This window comes from Diplotaxodon limnothrissa, linkage group LG15 (assembly GCF_057381915.1).
Source record: "Diplotaxodon limnothrissa isolate DT_005_m linkage group LG15, D_limnothrissa_male_GT1.1, whole genome shotgun sequence".
Classification (NCBI taxonomy): domain Eukaryota; kingdom Metazoa; phylum Chordata; class Actinopteri; order Cichliformes; family Cichlidae; genus Diplotaxodon; species Diplotaxodon limnothrissa.
Window position 1 is genome coordinate 14,911,483 of NC_140610.1, and position 22,510 is coordinate 14,933,992.

The 22,510-nt window shown below is 39.3% G+C and overlaps 1 protein-coding gene across 1 annotated transcript in view; it reads left to right on the forward strand.

The window, feature by feature from the left end:
* The window catches only part of ppp2r5a (protein phosphatase 2, regulatory subunit B', alpha isoform), a 58,880-nt gene that overhangs the window by 14,661 nt on the left and 21,709 nt on the right, over positions 1-22,510 (forward strand). The window contains exon 2 of the mRNA XM_085371879.1: positions 12,979-13,175. Coding sequence (XP_085228005.1) covers positions 12,979-13,175 — 197 coding nt within the window. The remainder of the gene's footprint in view (positions 1-12,978; positions 13,176-22,510) is intronic.

Sequence of the window (22,510 nt, forward strand, 5' to 3'; positions counted from 1 at the left end):
GTGGCGCTAGATTCCTAACCGTGCAGAAATGTTGGCCAATCAGAAGTCTAGAAGCCTCGGTGGGAAAAAGTAAACAAAGCTGGGGCATAGAAGCAGAACCGAGTCGTATGTGTGGAGGGACAGTAACTGTGTGTATATGTAAGCATTTAAACACTGCAGAGAGTAGAATTAACAGTAACAGTATTGTAGAAATTCATTTCACCGAAACAATAACGTGGTGCACAGTGTGACGCATGCACCAGTTTATTGTATTTCCAGACTTGTTTTCGGCACAATTTACAGTGCACGCTACTCTGTTTTTTGTCAGACTTGAAATAGCCGAAATACCTTCACACTACGGAACTTCTATGGCTCTTCCGTTCGACAATCTCTCCAGCATTGGAACCATCATCTGTTTTCTCTTCGGTCACGCTCGGTTGATTTTTCTAGTCGGCACACTCATTTCCTCCATTACCCGCTGGCTGCTTCCCAAACAAACACACGTGCGGCTTGGCACTTGTGCTGTACGTAACAAGTCACGCGACGTGACGCTGCGGCTGTGATTGGTTCGGCTCTGCGCTACTTAATTTGGATTGGCTGACCTTTTTTTTTTTTTTTTTTTAAGAGAACAAGAGCGGCGAGGTCTATCGCGATAGCTTAATTTCTCTATCGAGTAAAAGTTATATCGCGATACATATCGTTATCGTTCTATCGCCCAGCTCTAGTAGAAACTCAATTAAACTTACTTCTTTTTACATGACTGTGTATAGTAATCAAAGGCAAGTTTTATTTTTTAAAAAAGGTACTTGAAGGCTTGTGAAAAGTTATACACTGCATTTGTGAGAATGCAGATGTCTGATGCAGGTCTATCAGACATTGGGTAGGTTTAAATCTACCAGTTCCCCACTGAAAAATCTGTGATTGTGGTTTGAGTTGATGTGCAAAGAGTGTGCAGATTCTGCATTCACTGGTTGTAAACGTGCTTCCTCCTGCACGCTCTATCCAGGGAGCTCCCTCTAAACCACACAGAACATTTCCACTAGTCAGAACCAGTAGTGCACACCTCCCCTCCTGAAAACATCACACACTCTAGCATATTGTGTTAGCTTCTCATTGTCTTAAAAGCAACTGTAACTGGGGCCCTTTAGAGTGACATGAAAGAACACCAAGTTGTGTTGTAGTTTAGCAGCTGAGGCAGAAAAGGGAATACGCTGCCTGTTTTGTTCACCCTTTCTCTGTGCACAGCCCTAACCTCCTTCAGCCAGATCATCTGACATTCAGCTTTCTCAGCAGCTGTAGTACATGCTCAAATTTCAGAATAACCCAGAGGTCGTGAAGAGGTAGTAAGAAGGCACTTTGTCCGTTACGGGCTGGAAATGGTGCGGCAGTGTAAAGATTAAAATAGAACCAAACTTCTCATTTGTGGACAGAGGAGTTCTGGCTTTCTGCCATAGCAGTTTTAGTTCTTGTCTCAATTTTAAATCAACATTGGGCACTGGTTTTAGTATTTAATGTACTTGTAATAAACTGATAAACAGAACTTGTTAAATAGTTTATTTTACTGGTTTGGACCTGAAGTCGACAACCAATAAAAGTTGCATTCATAAATACAAATACAAACAGAATTCAGCAGCCAACTTTCACAGTCTAGCTCAGCACGATCTCAAATAACTGAATGATGGCTGATTAACCTGCATACATTTTGTAAACAGACCCGTTAGCCTCAGCTGTTACTTACTAGCATTCTTCTGGTGACAGAGCATTCAGCTTCCTGTGCTGTTCTGATTGCTTGCCCTATTAATATAATGCTTGATTACACTTTAGTGTTTGATCACTTATGCCAGTATATTGTACTTTTTTATTAGAGACTTTGTTTGGACCGTAATTACTAAAAGGGGGAAACTTCACATCTACTTACTTATCATGTGACTTTCCCAAGGTCATTTTCCTTAATACAGCACACTGAGTGAAAATCATTAGTATATAATGAATAAAGCTTACCCTGGTGGCTAGATTTGCACCATTATCCATTCCTTTGACTCTGAGGCATGTTGCTTTTTCCCTCTTTCTCTTTGATCACAGTACACACAAATCCACCCTTCTAGCAAACCGCAAAGTGAAATCTAACAAAGTGCTTATTATTTGAAAAAGAACAAAATGGTTCATACTTTAACAAACCACAATTCTACTTTGCTTCTAAATGAAGAATGATAAATGTTGACTTGTACTGCAAATTAAATAAATGTATACAGTTGTGAAAAAGTTCTCACTGTACTCTATGCAGTCCTGTCAAAAACCAATTATCTCATGATTCAGTTGCTTGTAGAACGTCCTTTAGCAGCAATAACGTAGTTATACGGAAAATGATTTGGCCATTCTTTTGTAGATTTGCTGCCTGGGACCAGGCTTCTGTTATTTGAGCCAGTTTCAGCCAAGTTTTAGTTGTCAAACAGATCAACAGATCTCCTACTCCTTATAGTAGAATAGTTTGGTACACAGGGGAGTTCATGGTCAACTCTGTGACTGCAAGTTGACCAGGTCCTGTAGCTGGAAAAACAAGCCCAAAGCATCACCCTTCTACCTCCATGCTGATAGTTGGTATGAGGTATTTGTGCTGATATGCTGTGCTTGGTTTTCATCAAATGTGGTCCTGTGACACATGGGCAGGCATCTCCACTTTGATCTCATCTGTGGGAAGGCCATCGTTCCAGATGTTTTGTTGTTTGTTCAGATGCAATTCTGCAAACCCTAAACTGTAGTGCAGGGGTTTGTTTTGTTTTTGTTTTTAAGAGAAGAGGCTTTCTTGTTTGTTTGTTTGTTTACTTTGTTTATTATTGAGTTCTTTCAGGCACGGTCTGTAAAATCCAATTAATCACACATAGGAAAACATGCTTATTTAACAAGTAGCTACTATCCACCTGTTGTTCAAAAAAACAATACTACAGGTCTTTTTTCTGCAGGTGTCCTGTGAAAATTTCCTACCTCACCCTCACCTGCTGAATTTATGAAATTATGAGGAATCAAAAATGCTTTGAATTAAAATGCACCAAATTTCAGCCCTCCTTATGTACTTGCATAAAAAACATTAATAGTGTGAGGATAAATTTTTCTGCATTACTCATGTTTGTGGTTTGTAGTTTAAGTTAAAACTATTCCTGAGATTCCTTCAGCTGCCTTGTGGCTGCCATGAGGTCATATTTATGCCCACATTATGTTAATGTGCAGTCTAAACAAATGTGGTGGCTTGTTCTTAAATCGCATTGTACTTTCAGTACAGTACTATCCTATCCAACCAGTTCAGCAACAGCAGTGTGACCTACCTGGCATCACTCCTGTCATGCATTAACAGACTTCAGTTAACTCTCACTTCTGTTCTTTGGTCTTTGTTTTTTGTTTTCCCCTCCCCACATATTTCACATTCTGCACATGTTCAAGCAAATGAAACTCAAAGTAATATATTTTAGTGTATTGAATAGAAGGCCTTCTTATGTCTTTCCCTTTATTTTATCTTCATTGTAAAGACTGTGTACTTGTATAATGGGCAGGAATGCAGTCCTAAGCAGTAAAAGTTAATGCTGGGCTCATTATAAATGAGCACCTGCAGATGTGCAGACTCAAAAGCTTTTACTGTCTCTTCCCACTGTGAATTATTAGCTGGTTCTCTGAACAATTCTTAGACTGAAATTCTTTCAAAACCTGTCATGGAAGGAGGATTTTTTTTTTTTAAAGCAGTCTCAACCCCCAGAAAGCATCCCATGTAAAATGAAATATGCATGAGTAGAAATTATTATTACTACTCATATAAGTGAGATGTCTTTTTTGGTGGAGCGTCCCAGGTTACATGGAGTACAGAACATTCTCTAGCTGGATTGGCAGAGAGCTTTCAGGGGCCTAAAGGTTATGTCAGTTCAGTTTGTGTTATCAATTGGTAATTTTACCACACCAGTCTTAATCCTAAGAAGATTTTTTTTTTCCCCTTCTTTATTTAACTAAAAATAACTTTATCATCAAATGTTAAGCTGTAAGACATGGACTGCTGGGGAAAAATATTAATTTGTATGTTTTTTTAAAAAAAAAAACAACAACAACAAAAAAACCTATGTCTAGGTTCAAATGGGCTTCTGGAGCATTGCCAAGATAATTTCACATCTAGGGTCTCAGGATAGAACTTGAGGACTAATCTGTCACTTCAGAGGTCACCTGACCTGCATGCCTTGCCTCAGTTTGTTTTGGTGTCTTTCCACTAAGCTTTATTTCTGTGAAGTGTTGATGGGCATCAAAAGCCCAAGTATTAGTGTAAAGGGTTCTTAAGGAGTTGATGTAAATATATTTGGGGACTCCCAGTGTTTGTACCATCATGATGATTGTTCCATGTTGACAATGGCGATGTGTCCTTATAGTGTGCCTGTCACACATGCTGCCTGGGGCACAGAACTGCCCCGCTCATATGTTCAGTCTGGACCACTGGGCAAGAGTAAGGTTTAAATTTTGGTCTTTTTCCTGTATGTTGGCCTTAAAAATGAATTACATCGTCTTACTGACAAATACTGTACCCCCAGCCTACCACAAATAATAGATAAATGATTAATAATCAAATGTTTTTTTTTTTGGTTTTTTTTTAATGTTTAAGTCCATTAATTTTTTTTTGTTTTGTTTTAAATTGTGCACGTGTTTGTCACAGTTGCGTCTAGTGAGATATGCTGACTTGTGTTGGGTAGTTTCCATTTCTGAACTGGTACCTAAACATGGATTTAAGTACCCAACAGTACCATTACTAATTTTGAAGTAATTAGCTCTAAATTTTATGATACAAAATTAGTCCAAGTCTCAATTGAAATATTTTTGTTACATATTTACATCTTGCAAACTGCACCAGCTGTTTGGTTGCTTTCTACAATGTCTCTGACATTGACGTCACTGCCACATTATTTGAATGCTATAATATTAAGCAGCATGATCACATACTAAGGTTTCAGACATACATGTTGTGTAATGTGTTTGTTTAACATAAACAGTATTCTAGCAAGAAATTTCATTTCAGTCCGTGTAAAAAAATAAAAATAAAATAAAATAAATGCTCATCTCAAGTGGTTGAAAAAGAAATGTAATCGGCTTCTTTAGGTTTGTAAAGACATTTCACCTCTCATCAAAGAGGCTCCTTTTTTTTCTAAAAACGTAAGGTGGACAGTCCCAGGTATTTAAACTCTAGTGGATGTGTCCCCTTTGGAGATAGCCCTTGACCTACTATTAATGTTTCATCATTAACAGCCAAGGTGTGAAAAGAGGGGTGGGCCTTTACCATCAGGGGTTGGTGGCGAAACCACTATGAGACCTTAAATTACTAATGCTAGTGAAAATGCAAAGTTAAAATGTTAACCAGCACCATGAAATAAGTGTGATATCTGTTTGATGTCTCACTAAAAGTCATCATCATGCATGGGTTCAACATCTTTTGGGGTGTTATGCTTCAGTGAGAAATCTGTCGTTGCTGCATTGTAACTGCAGACCCCTCTAAACTCTATGGTATAACCCTACCTAGAAATGCACCTACATGCCATGTCGACATAGCACAACTAAAGTGAACCAGCCTGTTCAGCACCGTGGATACCTGCTGTGCCTTTCAGGCTACTCTTTTGCCAGTTTTTGAACCTATCAGTGACAGAATAACAATCATCATCTCAATATAAGGAATCAAAATCATAGCATTAATGAGGACTCACATATGTCAGGAAATTCCTGAAGGGAAGTGGCTGAAACTGTTTAAATGGATCTGAGGAAATGTACAAAGATTTGGAGAAACTAGGGACAGAGATGTTTTCCTACTCTTCAGCTTTTAGATGTTTTGTGTTTGACCTTGTTTCCTCAGATTAGATGTGTTGGCCTGTTTTGCATTTTTTGCACTACAAATATTGTATCAAATTTTGACAAGTGTAACCACAGCTGAGAGCGTTTTTCGCTCACTGCCATTGCCATGTGTGTTTCTTGTTCTTCAACGTGTTGCAGGAGTGATGATACGTTCTTTCTGTCTTTCTTCCTAACTCAGTTGGGCTTTGCTAATGAAAAAAATACATTGTTGAAGTTCCCCATCTCAGGCTGTTCATCATCAGCTTCATAACATTTCCACAGCATAATTAAACATCTTTATCCCAGAAGAAAGGGAAACCTAACCTTTATTTATTTAAGTTATTAGTTAATGGTTTGGCTGTTTAGAGCCAAACACTGAGCCTGAATAAACCACTACGCAAGCCTTAATATCAAAGCAGGGACGTGATGCATTCCCTCATAGTGTGCATGAGAGTACTGTGAGGCACTAAGTTCTTTTTTTGGGGGGGATTTGAGAGAGGACACTAAGTGCTGTAGCTGCACAGTGGTATTCATCAAAATGTAAATAGAGGTTAAACACTTGAGTTCAGCTGTTACAGCTTTTTATAGCTATGTCAGCAGCGTGTTGTTAATAAAATCACCTTCAATAGTGTTAAATTCTATTTTAACTTTATATCTGATGCCAAAATCCTCCCTGTTTGTTCCCTCTGAATACTGCTTTTGTGCTTTCCCGTTGGACTGTTGCCCTTTGTTGCAGAGCACTGTTCATCAAGGGCACAACAAAACACTCATTGGGGCAATGAAACACGGGATGCTAAAATGGAAACTGATTGTGTAACTGCAGTAATCTCAGTACATTGTTTCTTTGTGTTCCAGCATCAATGATATTCAGATGATATTTTAAAATTCTGTGAAAACTGCCCACTGTGATAAAACCAGCCATCCTGCATGTTGCAGTTGGCATCAAGATTTGCGCAGTCTTTTGTGTCTGGCTAATATCAGAGGCTGACCTACGTAGGACTGAATTTGGCTGATGAGTTCCAACTTTGGTTCAAAAATGTTTTCGCATTGATTAATCCTAAGAAGTGATAGCAGAATTTTACTTTTAGGTGCTCTGCTCAGAGATCCTTGGATATCATGACCATATTTAAGCAGGATTTGCCTTTGTGATAAATCAGGTCTTCTCATATCTAATAGGTGGTCACTGGAGAGCTGTTGTGTGCAACCAAGGGCCTTGGACAAACTGATACCCATCATCATTTCTTATCTGTAAACATCTTAACAACTTCCTGCAGGGTGGGGCAATTAAACTAATTCAATCTGAATGATTAGGTTTTGACAATAGTCCTCGTGTTTAAATTGTTGTCCTCTTTCACCGAAACTCCAAATGAAGACCCAACTGACATGTTCTATTCAGCTCTAACCTACAGGATTATGAAAGTGGTTTGATAGTTGAACATAATTTAAACAGGTTGGCCCCCCACAAGGAAGGTGATGTTATTGACATTGTTTGTTTATTGTTTAGCAGGTTCCCTGAGAAGTTATAGATATATTTGGATCATATTACCAGAGGTGGGGTGTAGCGTACCTTGGATGTAGTTAACACAAATCCACACTAATTGAAGCAGGAAAAAAATTGCAAACTAATGTGGACCCAGATATCCTGCTGGATGCAGGGGCTTAGTTCGTGCGTGCTTTTGATTGGTGTGGGCTGGTTTAGTTTCTGTGGATATGAGGGAACACAAGATATTTGCCCTGTGTGCATATTAATGAGAGCCCTCATGCTCATAAATCACTGGGTGCATGTAATTATGTACTCTGCTGGAACGGATGCTTCTCTTATTGAATATTGAACTTGTACAATCTGTGCAATTAATTGTACAATGCTTCCACTTCAGCTCTTCATCTCCTTTTACCATAGCTTTCTGTAAAACCATGACTGTGTGTTGACTCTCTGTGCACGCACACCCTAACATTTTATGGTGTCTTTTTTGTTTTTTGGTAAAAGGACAGTTAAGTTTAATGTTATGAATGCAAAAGGTCTAAACATGTTTAGTCTATGTGCATAGTGGAGAAGGTTTTTGACATTAAAAGTAAAACGTGGGCACTATTTGGAATATTTTTTTTATGACTTTTCATTCTTGTCAAGCTATTCAGTGAACACCTCTACTCCATATGGTAGCATGTTCATTTCTAGTGTTTCTTCATTAAGTTTTTTTTCTTCTTCTTTAATTTGTGGCTCATCTGTTCGTGGGTAATTGAATAATTCATGCCGTGTTTAGACTCTGCAGTTGTGTGGTTGTGGAGCTGAGATCATATTTCCTGTTTTGTCATCAAATCTGGTCTTTATTCTTCTTCCACAGTGCACAGTGTTTCTGTGAAACAGCCTGAGTTGTTCATGCAAAACATTTAAGTGTCTTTAAGATGATACTGAAAATACATTACACTGGTCACAACCCAAAACTGCTGCTTTTAAGAAAGTCACTGCTGCAAATACTTCTGCAAATAATACTACTACTGCAAAAACTGATGTAATTGTAGAGTTTGTTAATAACAATGACACATTCCTGACCAAACTTGCTTTGTTTCTCTAAGTCTGATGCTCAAAAACGCTTGAACAGTGACAAATCCTTCAGATTTGTTTTCTTTTCTTTTTTTTTTGTGGTATTTGTCTGTCTACAGAAGCTTTAAGAAATTTGACCAATGTAAAATGGAGCCCAGAAAATACTGTTACTAACAGTTTTGTGCAACATGTGGTTTCTTCATGACAGCGGTCGGCAACATTTAGTCTGGTGTTGCTAAATGTAGAGCATATGACATGCTGTCTTACTTCAGTATTAGAGTTTTCAGCAAACCAATCATCAGTATATTTTTGGAATTAATCTCTGGATTTAAATATTATTATTTATTTATTTTTAAACGTATTTTCTCAAATAATGACATCTATTCTTAACTGCTGTGTAATGCTGAGTAATCATGATTCCTTTCTCTGTAATTTAAAGGCCCTCTGTCTTTTTGAAGATGTTCAAAAAGGTCAGTAATGAATAGTTAAACCTATAATTCAGGGCTCTTTTTGTTCAGCCATCAAAATTCACTCAGTAGAGGCATTCATACTCAGAAGATTCAATAGTTCAGTGCCTGCAGAGATCAGCCGAGACACAGTTAAAGCCATTTATGAATTTTTTACTGAGCTACCAAAATTGACTCTAAGGAATAATTATATATCTGTTTTTCTTTTCAAGCCCAGATTCACTTTGTGACTCATGTATGCCGTTTAAATTACATCAAGACAGTGTAAGTGATTTTCTAAAGTTGTGTAGGATTAGTGTTTAAAAAAAAAAAAAAAGTGACTACCATTGGCTATACTAAAGTCACTCGATATACAACAAGAGTCCTGTTTTATCTTTAAGAATAAAAGGAGTGTTTGCTGCTTTAAACTTTGCATCTTTGGCAGCTTGATTAATTTGGTATTTCTGTCTGATCTCGCAGATGCTTTCATGTTCTTTGTTCTCGTTCATGGCTCCTTGGTTCTAATGGAAATATTTCCTTCCTTGGTAAGCACCCTAAGGAATTTGTGCACTAATGCATCTGTATGCGAAAGGCAAAAATAGCTCCACATTGGGGATAGCATCCACAGTGTCAGACTGTATCTAGTAGGCCCAGCCATCCTTGGTCTTGGGAGAATAAAGACAATTCCCTCTAAAGAGATGAATTTTTTTTTTGCAATCTCTTACATGAAACATATTCTGAGTATGTGAAAACAGACAATGAAGGGTTTCTGTTTCCGTCAAGCAGTGGCAGAGAGCTTTGTCATTTTCTGCATGACCATGAAAAATCATAAATGAATTGTGCTTTAGAGAGAAAAATATTAATAATGCACTGAAGAACGTTTAACTTTAGACTCAAAGGAACAGAGGTGCGTTTAGCAAATACCTTTGTTTCATATTGATAGATAAATGGATGACTTGTATGGGTGACACTGAAGCTGCAGCAATGATGGGAAGAAGAGAAGCGTATAGAGAAGGAAGGCAAGGGCTCATTATCCCATGCATATCCCATCATCTGTGAAACATGGTGGAGGCAGTGTGATGCTGGAGGGATTATAGCTGCCAGTGGAACTTGGTGACTGGTGTTTATTGATGATAGCTGTACTTTCTGCTCAGATTCAGTGAAATGCTCTAAAAATGATTGTGTGCTGCTTCAGAATAATAAGCACTGACCCCCAAAAGCAGTTTAAAAACAATGAAGTCAGTCACCTAACCTCAACCCACTGGTTCTTAAACTTGTTTGGGATGTTCCAGTTTGGTTGGGGGAAATAAAACTTCACAGCCCACAAACCCTGTGATCATTAACAATAGAAACAAGTTGAATGATACCCCCCCCACACACACACACACGAACACACGAACACACACACACATACACACGAACACACACACACATACACACGAACACACACACACACACTGTTTATCCAAGATAAACTGCCTCAACCCCAGTGAATATAATTTTTAAGTTGCTTTAAAGGTCTGCACTAGTCCAGAGGCTAGTGTTCTTCCTTCCTTCCTTCCTTCCTTCCTTCCTTCCTTCCTTCCTTCCTTCCTTCCTTCTGTTCTTTCTTTCTTTTTAATCCCTCCAAGACAATGATTTACTATCCTTTTAAGCTGAAATGACAGTTGCTGGGAACCAGTTAGCCCTGATTATTCCAATCTCATATTTTCACTGCAGGTTGTCTTGCTGGCTGGCCTCAAATGCAGTGGTCCTCAGTATCAGTCTGTTGCTTCCCTATGAGTGTTTCTTTTTCTGTTGGTGGATGTACACAAACAAAAAGGAACAAAAAAGCAAAAATGTTTGGTACTTTGAGGCTTAGTGACCACTGAACACCATATCTGTACAAGTTGCTATCACTTCTAGTCATCAGCTGTCTTTACTTCCAGGTTAACATCCAGACACCTCTGTATAAAGTGGTGCATACGTCATTTAAGTCAGGCCAGATTACTTTGACTCAGCTGACATGCAAACTCTTTATTTTGTTCTTGAAAGTACTGTATCATTTACTTCCTAAGTCTTAGGAGCATCAGGTAACTGCTGTTGTATATCAGTACAATAGCCCCACGCGTCATTACTTGACAAATAAAATATTTGCAGTGGGGAAACTGAGAAACGTACTTTACCGTATTTATTTTGTACATAAGCTGTATTGCTCGTTCTTGGAGGCTTAACTCTGTGCTCCTCACTCCCTAGATAATACTGTGTGTTTAAATCTAGCATGACTGCCCAGTGTGATGGCACCCAGGCTCACACATGTCTACCATTCACTGGGAGGAAATGGGAGCTATCCATGGGTCATTTTAACCACAGCACATTTAGGCTGCAGGGGGCATCATGGCCCTTTTACCTTTCTTGTTCCAGTTTGGTATTCTGTCTGCCCTTTCTGTATGGAATCCTTTGCGATCTGATACTTTGGAAAATTGGCATTAAGGCAAAGTCGTTATTAACAAGTAAGCATTGGTACAGTTACACTTCCATATTGAATTCACTCTGAACAGCAGCCAGTGGTCTGGCCAGCAGAGTTCAGTTGTATAAGTACCTCGTCAACGCTGCTGGAAAATTTTCACTACGTGTCAAAGTCATTGTGAATTTTTTGGCTCTGCCTCACTGTGAGATCTCCACATGTCTCACCATTTCATGGGGGTATTGCCTGTTCAGTTATGTAATATCACTCAATAACACAGTCTCTCACCCTGGCTGCTCATTCTGTTTAAAAGATTCTGTAGCAACAGACTGAGAGACCACAAATGTGTTTGCGTGTTTTAAGGCTGCAATTTTATAGTTTTAATGATTTGGTAATTTATTATTTCAACTGTTCTGTCTATCAAATATGATAAGATATTACAGTGGCCCTGAGGGCATATGCACTGCAACTTAGCAACATAACAGCAAATGGAAAAGCTCTATAAGAGCACACAAAACACAATAGAAATTGAATGAAACACATTAGAAGTGCAGCAAAAATAAACTTTTTTCACCGTTTTAATGGTCACTGTAGTGGCTATATTAATTTCTTAAAGTTCTCTCTTTCTCTTATATTTAATATAACCACACTATAGACCGCTTGTTTATTTTCCACATAAACCTTTCAGAATAAAGCTCAAGATCCTGTTGAGACTTTTCCCCGCAGCACGCTGTGTAATAAATACTCACAAAGAAAACTGCGGCCATTACAACTTATGTCTAAAAATGTATTGTTTCATGCATCGGTTAAAACACTCTACTCCAGGTACACGACGCCCAGCTGGAAACACTTCACGCAAGTCGAGCTGCCCGAGATTCACAGAATTTACAGAAAATCTTACATTTTTGTGATTTATATCGTTATCGGGACAATAGATGTCTTATATTGGGAGATTTTTGTCATATCGCACAGCCCAAATTCTTATTTTCTTTCTTCCTTTCTTAGAGTTTTTTTTTGGGGGGGGGAGGGTCTTCTTCTTTTTTTTTCTTTCTATTTGTCTGTGTTTTGTTAAATTGCAGTCAGTTTGACTTCTCATGGCCACTGTATGAATCACATAATAAGAACCCTCTTCATTTCAGGATTTCTGGTGTCAGCATAGGTTGCAGTAGTTGCATAAAAATATGGCTTAAAGTTAATCGATTTACAAAAGTTTTCTGGTGATCAATAAATCAGTGCAACATATATATTGAATATTTATACACATGGAGGATGTAGATCTGTTTTATTCTGGTACTGCTCACATGGACTCTACTAGAGCTTTGCATGACTTAAATAAAGATTATTTTGAAATTGATCTGATACATGGCCTTTGTCAGCTCATCCACTGCCTCATGTGGGTGGAGCTTTTGTTCACACAGTCAGAGCTGAGTTAGGGATATCTGATAATGATGACTAGGTTGCCTCTGCATGGCAAATACATTTGTTGTATTGTCCGTCTGATCAGCAGAGAAGCTGTGTACTACTCATACTGTATTGTTTTGAATTGCCGAGAACAAAAATCAGCCTAGGCAGATGTCCTGTCACACAAACAACTCACACCATTTACATCATTATCCCAAATTGACTCTTATCTATAACTTGTTTCAATGGGGAATAAAATAACGCTTTGTAGACTATATCAGCAGTGAATCAATGTATTTCCTCCTTTTGTGTGATTTCAGATGCCCCGTCCACAGAGCAGCAAGAACTGTTCACCCAGAAACTCCAACAGTGCTGCATGCTCTTTGACTTCCTGGACTCAGTCACTGACCTGAAAAGCAAGGAGATCAAGAGGGCCACACTTAACGAGCTTGTGGATTACGTTTCGACCAACAGGGGCGTTCTGGTGGAGCCAGCATACCCGGAGATCACGAACATGGTGAGGTTGCACATATGCATTTCAAACAACCTCATGCAATTCCCTAAACAACAGCCGCAATTAATCCCCACCTGCTAATTATTTAATAGAATAGATGGCTCATCTGTGTCCCGGTGTAACATCCTGTACACTTGAGCAGGATTAAAAATGAAGGCTGATCTTGTGTCTAGACAGGCGTGCCAGCAACGCACGAGGTGCATGCTCCTGTCCTCATGCAAAACCCTTTTCCATTTTAAGCACAAAGGCCATATTGTAAACACAGAAAGAGCACAATATTATTTGATTTATTTAAAGTTTTCTTTCTCTCTGCCCTTTCCTCTTCCCTGCTCTCAGGCTCTTTCACCTTCCTCTGAATACAAGTTGAGCAGTGTTTGTTAAAGTAGAACACATATGGGAAAAATACGGCTCGAGGACTAGAACTGGCCTGTGGGTTGTCTCAGCCCAGCCCCTGATTTCCTCAAAGCAAACATTCAACCCTTCCGGCACTTCTCACTGTGTATAAACAAACCTCTTCTGTGATGAACTACAGAAAAGGTAGCTGTATAACACTTAATGTTTGAATACAGCCCATACATTTCTTTGTTTTTTAAGAATTCAGATTTTATTTACTTTAAGGGTAGAAGTGTTTCTCATTTTAGGGTTTAATTTTGCACATTTGCATTTCCGCAGTCAGGAACTTTGTTGCATCATTTAAATTGCAGCATGAATTGCTAAATGTGTAAGTATGGTATAGTTTGTTTGTTTTTTGTTTTTTTGTTTTGTTCCCTCCCCGGGTTCTAGATGGTCCTCAGGGAGGAAACTATGCACATAGTCACGATTGGTGTGAATATACTAGATAGGGCAAAGCTCCTTTATCACCTACCTAACATAAGTCTCAGCATGTTGCTGTTATTTTGGGGCAGTTGATTTTAAAACAAAAGTTTGCGCAGTTTCACTAGACTAAATCCAACTTGCTGAAGGTATTTTTTGGTAGTCATGGAAGATGAAAACATTCTTTGGAATGTGCTAGTTTTCACTCTGGGTTTAAGATAAGATATGTGCTTCTGTTCCTTGTCTGGTGTGACTGCTCTCAGAGATTCAGTTTAATTCAGTTTTATTTATTGCCCCACTACATACCAACAGTCAGCTCAAGGTGCTTAATATTTTATTGTAAAGACCTTACTATATTAGAAGAAACTAGAACAATCACACGACCCCCTGTGAGCCAGCACTTGGAGCATGCAAAGATAAGAGAGTAATACTCAAAATATCATACAGTGGGGCAAAAAAGTATTTAGTCAGCCACCGATTGTGCAAGTTCCCCCACCTAAAATGATGACAGAGGTCAGTAATTTGCACCAGAGGTACACTTCAACTGTGAGAGACAGAATGTGAAAAAAAAATCCATGAATCCACATGGTAGGATTTGTAAAGAATTTATTCGTAAATCAGGGTGGAAAATAAGTATTTGGTCAATAACAAAAATACAACTCAATACTTTGTAACATAACCTTTGTTGGCAATAACAGAGGTCAAACGTTTACTATAGGTCTTTACCAGGTTTGCACACACAGTAGCTGGTATTTTGGCCCATTCCTCCATGCAGATCTTCTCGAGAGCAGTGATGTTTTGGGGCTGTCGCCGAGCAACACGGACTTTCAACTCCCGCCACAGATTTTCTATGGGGTTGAGGTCTGGAGACTGGCTAGGCCACTCCAGGACTTTCAAATGCTTCTTACGGAGCCACTCCTTTGTTGCCCGGGCGGTGTGTTTTGGATCATTGTCATGTTGGAAGACCCAGCCTCGTTTCATCTTCAAAGTTCTCACTGATGGAAGGAGGTTTTGGCTCAAAATCTCACGATACATGGCCCCATTCATTCTGTCCTTAACACGGATCAGTCGTCCTGTCCCCTTGGCAGAAAAACAGCCCCATAGCATGATGTTTCCACCCCCATGCTTCACAGTAGGTATGGTGTTCTTGGGATGCAACTCAGTATTCTTCTTCCTCCAAACACGACGAGTTGAGTTTATACCAAAAAGTTCTACTTTGGTTTCATCTGACCACATGACATTCTCCCAATCCTCTGCTGTATCATCCATGTGCTCTCTGGCAAACTTCAGACGGGCCTGGACATGCACTGGCTTCAGCAGCGGAACACGTCTGGCACTGCGGGATTTGATTCCCTGCCGTTGTAGTGTGTTACTGATGGTGACCTTTGTTACTTTGGTCCCAGCTCTCTGCAGGTCATTCACCAGGTCCCCCTGTGTGGTTCTGGGATCTTTGCTCACCGTTCTCATGATCATTTTGACCCCACGGGATGAGATCTTGCGTGGAGCCCCAGATCGAGGGAGATTATCAGTGGTCTTGTATGTCTTCCATTTTCTGATGATTGCTCCCACAGTTGATTTTTTCACACCAAGCTGCTTGCCTATTGTAGATTCACTCTTCCCAGTCTGGTGCAGGTCTACAATACTTTTCCTGGTGTCCTTCGAAAGCTCTTTGGTCTTGGCCATGGCGGAGTTTGGAGTCTGACTGTTTGAGGCTGTGGACAGGTGTCTTTTATACAGATGATGAGTTCAAACAGGTGCCATTCATACAGGTAACGAGTGGGGGACAGAAAAGCTTCTTACAGAGGACGTTACAGGTCTGTGAGAGCCAGAGATTTTCCATGTTTGAGGTGACCAAATACTTATTTTCCACCCTAATTTACGAATAAATTCTTTACAAATCCTACCATGTGGATTCATGGATTTTTTTTTTTCACATTCTGTCTCTCACAGTTGAAGTGTACCTCTGGTGCAAATTACTGACCTCTGTCATCATTTTAAGTGGGGGAACTTGCACAATCGGTGGCTGACTAAATACGTTTTTGCCCCACTGTATGATTCAAAGGTAAGAATAGTGAGCTGGACATACTAGGTTTTATCATGGTATAGACTTGTGGTTGCAGCCGGTGGCCTGAGCAGCCCGATTTCCTCCCACAGTACAGTAATGAGTCATGTGCAGCATTTAGAAACACAACAGTCACTGCTGCAGTGATTCACTCCACACTGCAGATCATCATGATGGATACCCGTGAGCACAGGCACAGCTGAGTCGAGGAGTCTACTTACTAATGTGGGCAGCAGTTCATGTCATGCTTTAAAGCTACTGATTTAGGGTTTGATTTATGTGAAATTTGTAACTCTTAAGGTGTTTTTAACAGTGCAATTACTCAGTTAATGGTTTAGCGGTAGTAGCACGTGGGAAGTCCATTGGCAGTCCATGGACTGCCTCTCTACCTGCAGAGAGTGTCTGTTGTCAGATGGAGGCAGTGTCAGAAGTACAGCCGGTCTGTGGGCCACTCCTCTTTATGCTGTTGTGGGTGATCTAGAACAAAAATATAGACATAGGTTTGCGGTGGCTGGGGTGCAGTGACCTGGTTCTGTCTGGGTGACCCTTTTCTTTTCTTTTTCATATTTTCTTTTTCCTTTGGTGTCTTTCTTTCTTGTCATCATAATTCAGTTGATAGAAATATGAAATGCATTGCCAAACCCCAATGTGTCTTTAAACACATAGAGTTTATGTTCTGTTCTATTTTTGAAACTAAAACAGAAAAAGAAGCCAAAAAAGCAAAACTTGTTTACAACTGCACAGCACACAAACTTCAAGCTTCCTCACCATTAAAAGAGAAATATTACGCTGACTTTCAGATTTTTGTGGTTAAACTTTTAATGCTCTCACAGTAATGGCAAGTTGTGATCTACTTGCTTAACACCATCTTTGCGCCACCTGTCTTGCCTCCATGTTGCTCCATGTCTCTAGGGAGGGCACAGTTGACTAGCTAAACGCATATGCATGCACACATGGCAAATATCCACAGTTTCGTGGTAAATAAAAGCTTTTTAGATGGTTATTTTGCCATCTGCCTCGGCCTGGCATGAGAGATTGCTTCATATTAATTCAAAGTAATAAAAACAAAACAAAAGAATGTGTTATAATTTCACTCCTAGAGTCATCATAATAAATCATATTAAGCCATTAAAAAGCAATAGCTGTTGTGGTTAATTTATAATTTATATACAAGTTATTAGTTATTTGCCTGCTCATTAAAATATGCTTTGATCCGATGCGTGCAAAATATGCTTTTGCACTTTTTCAATCATGATGTGTGAAAAGTGTTTGAATGAAAAGCGGGGAGAGCAATTTAAAAAAACAAAAAAAACAACAACTCAAATCAAAATGTAGTGATGACCGTTTCATAGCAGTAAATGTCAACGCTGATGCAATTTGTTTAGCGTTTTAGTTTGTAGAAACATGGTTAGTAAGACACCAATCAATCAGTGACAGCTGCGCCCAGCCTCCCCTGTATGTCATGGGCCATGTAGACCAGTAGTTAATGGTAGACTCAAATGCACGAGTCAAGAAGAGCGTATCAACAGGTTTAAATATAAACTGAGAGATGACTTTAAGATGACTCTGGGGAACTGGGGCAGACCACGGAGGAGGAGAGAGCCAGTATTCTGGGAGACTCGAGGAGTTATTTCCCATGATTTTTCACAAGGTGTATTCAGTGTGAGTGCAGAGGGTTCAGGTTACCTGAACTCATTTTAACTTAACTCTGCTTCGGTAGTGTTTCATTTCAGTTGAGTACAACTACATTGTCAGTGGGGTCGTTATAGCAAGGCTGTCCAAAGTTCCCGTGACCTCATTTGTATGCAGCACAAATACAACAAAACAATGTAGGACATTGAGGCATACAGCCCACTTTGATTTTAACTGGGCCAGACCAGTCTAACTCTGCTTTTTATCAGTGTAATGACACATTTAAAGTATGCATTTAATCCCTGACAAATCTTACTATGAGAAAAAGAAATTGAGTTTCAACAATATGCAAATTTTTCCCACATGACAAATGTGAAAAATTACAGTAGTTAGCTCATGGCCTAGACAATTGTTCAGTAGATACTTCTATAGTAGAAACTGAAAATAGGAATACGTAATTATTTATGCCGAGTTTCAAATGTGGCGGGTTTGATTCTTGTAGAGAAGTTGCTCCCATGACTCATCCAATGAGGTCAGTCCCTGGCCAAATCAGTGGTATGCAGTCTTTTGACTTAACATTTTCAGCTTGACTCAGCTCCCTTGGAACCCTGGCCGAATAGGCAACAAAAATGTACCAGGTACTACCATTTAATGAAAAACCCTAAAAAAAGAGTAGAGTTGAGTTAATTTGAGACGAGTAGGTGCTAGTGGAAAAGAAGCATTAAAAAGCTGAGGGAGAAATCCTGAGGGAGAGGCCACTACTTTGTTCTTCCGCAAGAGCAGAGAACATCGGAGCAGGCAGGTGAGTTGAGAAGGTGAACCCGCTAAAGGTGCTTGCAGAAGTGAGAAGTGGACCAGCTCGACCAAAATGGGTAGCTGATTCTGGTAAATGGTCCACACTTCACCTAAGGAAGCAGGGAGACAAAGGAGTTAGCGCAGGGAATCGACAAGTTTGCATGAGTAACATAGGTAAGTGTGATTTCCAGACAGACAATCGGGCAGAGACTGGGTGCACAAACAGGTCCATAAATGTAGGTTATTAATGAGGGTGATAAGTAACAGGTGGTCAGGCTGCAGTGTGGAAGTCTGGGCTCCACCCAGAAGGTGAACAAACCTCTGCTCAGCTCCTTTAGGAACCGGACCGAGTTGAGGGACCAGAAAATGTAATAAATAAATAAAAAAACAAGCCATTGTAGGACTATGAGACTGTAACCTTGAATTGGATAAATTCTTACAAAAGGGGGATGCTTTCTTTCAAGGTTGGATCTCTGCCAACCTGATAACCTGCCCTCACCAGCAGGTTATCAGGTTTGTTACTTTAAACACTCCTGGCATTGTCATTTCTTTATAATCTCATTTGTCAGTGCTGCTTATAATAGAGAAACATGGGTTGAGCTTAAAGGGTAAGCCTAGTTCACAGCTGTCTGTACAGACAGGCTTCTGAAAGAGGTTAGACAAATAGCAGCGGCACTATCAGAAAACTGGTTTGATAATAGCTCTCCTGCATACTCCATGCTTGGCGTCACATGATAATGAAGAGGTGAGTGTTTAAAGTGATGGCAGTGATTCTGCTGCAGAGAGGACTGCTTTGATCACAGGAGTACAACAGGAAGATTTCTCATCTGAGTGAAAGGTGGTTTTTGCCTTTTCTGACAGCTCTATAATTAGTGTTACTTCACCTCTGTCAGACAGTTTTCATTAGTTTGTCATATGGAAAGACTGCAGGTTTAGCTGAAAATGAGATAACTCCCCTTTTATTCCCTTGATCTCCTACATTTTTCATTCACTGCATTCAGTGCTTGCACTTTTGCCACATCCTCCTCCCCCTCTCTCATCCTGTGTGTTGCTAGGTGTTGGTTGCTACTGCGCTCACCCTAAGACTGACCCAGCTTCCCATCATCAGCGAGCCTACGCTGGTTTCAGCTGCAGCACCGTCACTTAAGAACAGCTTCTTTCTTTTTTTTCCTCCTACGTCACTTTCACATGCTTCATTTTCCCCTGCGTGAAAATTTCTCACTCGCCTCCCATATTTGCCATCCTCCTACAGTATTTTGTCTTGTTTTGTCCAACTGTAGTTATTTTTCAATATTGTGTGGTGACTTGGGGAATTAAATAAGCATGCCTGCTGCTTGCGTGGTGAAATATGTTACATAGACGGTGTGAATCAGGACAAAGAATAGCCAATGAAGTTACGGCTCTTCTGAGATGTTAAATACCTTACTACCAGTGGTTCAGATTATTCCTTGTTCATTACTCTTGAATGTTGTGGGCATTTGGCTGTCATCTGATTTCAGCTCAGTCAATGATCTGTCTCCAACCAAGAAAAGTTAATAGAGGTCATTTATCTATCTTATCAACTTCGGCATAGTCTACAGATCAGTGTTTCTGCTAGAGGACCGATGAGGAAGTCAGATGCACAAGTTTCATCCTTCATCTGTCATATTTAATCTCATTGAAGTAGACATAAGTGGACTGATTTCAGCTGAATAGACACAATGGTATTAAGCCATATCATATTTTCTGGGTCCCTTAAATGTTTTTTTTTTTTTTTTAACTTTATTTTTTTCTACCTTTTTTGAATGTTTAAATAAAAAAATACATTACATGTGTACAAGCAACAAGATAGATCTGCTGACTTGAAGGTTGTAACGTTTTTTCTAAATTATACAAATATATCAAAGTCATGTTTGAGAGTCCAGTGGGACCTTATAATTTACACTGGCAGAAACCCTACTATAGGATAATATATTTTACAGGCATCTGGAAAGTTACCTAAAAACAAGTGATGCATCCTCGGATCTGGTCAGACCTGAAGCTGTAAATCTTTATGTACTTAATAAGTGGAAATGAATTTCCCCAAGAGGCTACATGAGAAAAAGGGATGTTGTGGAGGGTCACATCTACAAGCGGAACTCAATTCTGGTCAATATTAAACTGCTACTGAGAAGAGTAGCTGTTATAGTTGAGCCCTAATTGTGCCCCCTTGGGAAAGTTTATTGCTCACCTGGATGTGCTGTGTTGCATGTAATTATCATGCAGAAGGTATAAGTATAAGGTTATGTGATGTGCCTGTACCTAATTATTCAGGATTGCTGGAAAAACCTGAGTAGGTGGCGATATGTTGTGTAATGTTCCTCTTACAGATTAATCCACCATTATTGTGTTCTTTTGTGAATTTGACTAAATAACACAGCGTCTGTGTCTTTTAATGGATGGAAATGCATGTAGTGTTGTATGTATTTAAAGCTACTTTTGGATGCTGCTGTATTTGCACTGAGGATCAACCGTGGGTACCTCCATGTTTAATCATTTGGAGTCACTATAGAATCACTAAGTTTTATGTATTTGCTATTGGCTGTAAACAGCTCAGCTTTGAATTTTTTATTTATTTATTTATTTTTTGGAGAAGTGTTTTAGTGGTCTTTATGTGTGCAGAAGTGGAGCAGCAAAGACAATGAAGCCAATTGGCTCGTTGCAAGAATGAGGTTGGAGACGTGACAATAAGCCACCACCTGAATGAGTTTCTTCTTTATCTAGTCTTTAAGTCTGACGTCCTTGGCCGTTTCCGGGTCCAAACTCCTCTTCAGGTTCCAAAGTCAAGCAAACACTGCAGCAACACTGAGAGTTAAAAACTGTCTAAATTCTTTCATCTTTAATAAAATGATCAGCATTGCAGCTCTACCAGGTGTAACAATTAAGTTTAACATCCAGGCATCCACAAAAACAGAATTTATTACATTTAACAGAGTTAGAAGTTAGCAGGAAGTTGGTTCACTAGTTTCTACCCAAACATGATATACTATGTTCTGATTGAGAGATTTCTGAAAAAATTCTAACGTACAGCTCTGCTTTCTCTTCCGACATAATTGAAGACAAAAATAACAGCAGTGACTTTTTTAGTTTTGCTGCAGTTGGGCTAGTTGGTATATAATGATGTGCTATGTGGTGCCTAGCTACACAGCTATGGTTAGCATAACATAAACACAGTGAAGCTAGAGGATGAACGGTAACTTTTTTTTCCCACTTGATAAAAGTTAACGTGATGGTTTCCTGAAGGTTAGAGACAAAAGCAATCGCATGGCAGGATGCTGTAACCGGACCAAACTTCAGTCAGGAGAACAGCTGAGATAGGCCATCCACAATATAAGGTTTACCATCAACATACTGCTGCATGGGCTGGGCTGTCGTTACCTCGTAAGGTTTTAAAACTGAGCATTAAAATGAATAGTGGTAATAAAAACCGAGAGAGGCCAACGGTGACCATTCCCTTTTTTTTCTTTTTTTCTTTTTTTAGGGGCTTGTTCAGATTAAATAGAACAATATACAGAGCATTAAAACATGTTAAAAACACAACAGCCTTAATAAACCAGAGTAGTTAGGAGCTGGAAGCACGTCCTCACTTAATATAGATATGCTATCCGTTCTTTAACTTCTAGTTGTTGAACAGAAAGTTATTCTTTTCCAGATGGCTTAAAAACAGATTACCTAGATTTTCTAGGTTTTGCTAAAACTTGCTAGGTCCAGTATATTAAATTTGAGTATTTCTGGTTCCTGTGCAAATGACCCCAAATATGGTTTTGCATGTTACCTCTTGGAACAAGTGATGGACATCTTTCTCTATTTTCTGAAATTTGACAGGCCATATTATGAGTCGGTGAACAGGGAAACATAATCTTTTTTTTTTTTTTTTTTTTCCTGTTTAGCTTAGAAACCAAAATACACTGGATACTTTGGGTCTGGCAGATAGTGAATGTTTTTGTTTCTTACTGTTCCTAAGAACAATCAACCTGAATCTCCAACTGAAGAAGTATAACATTTTCAGGCTACCAAT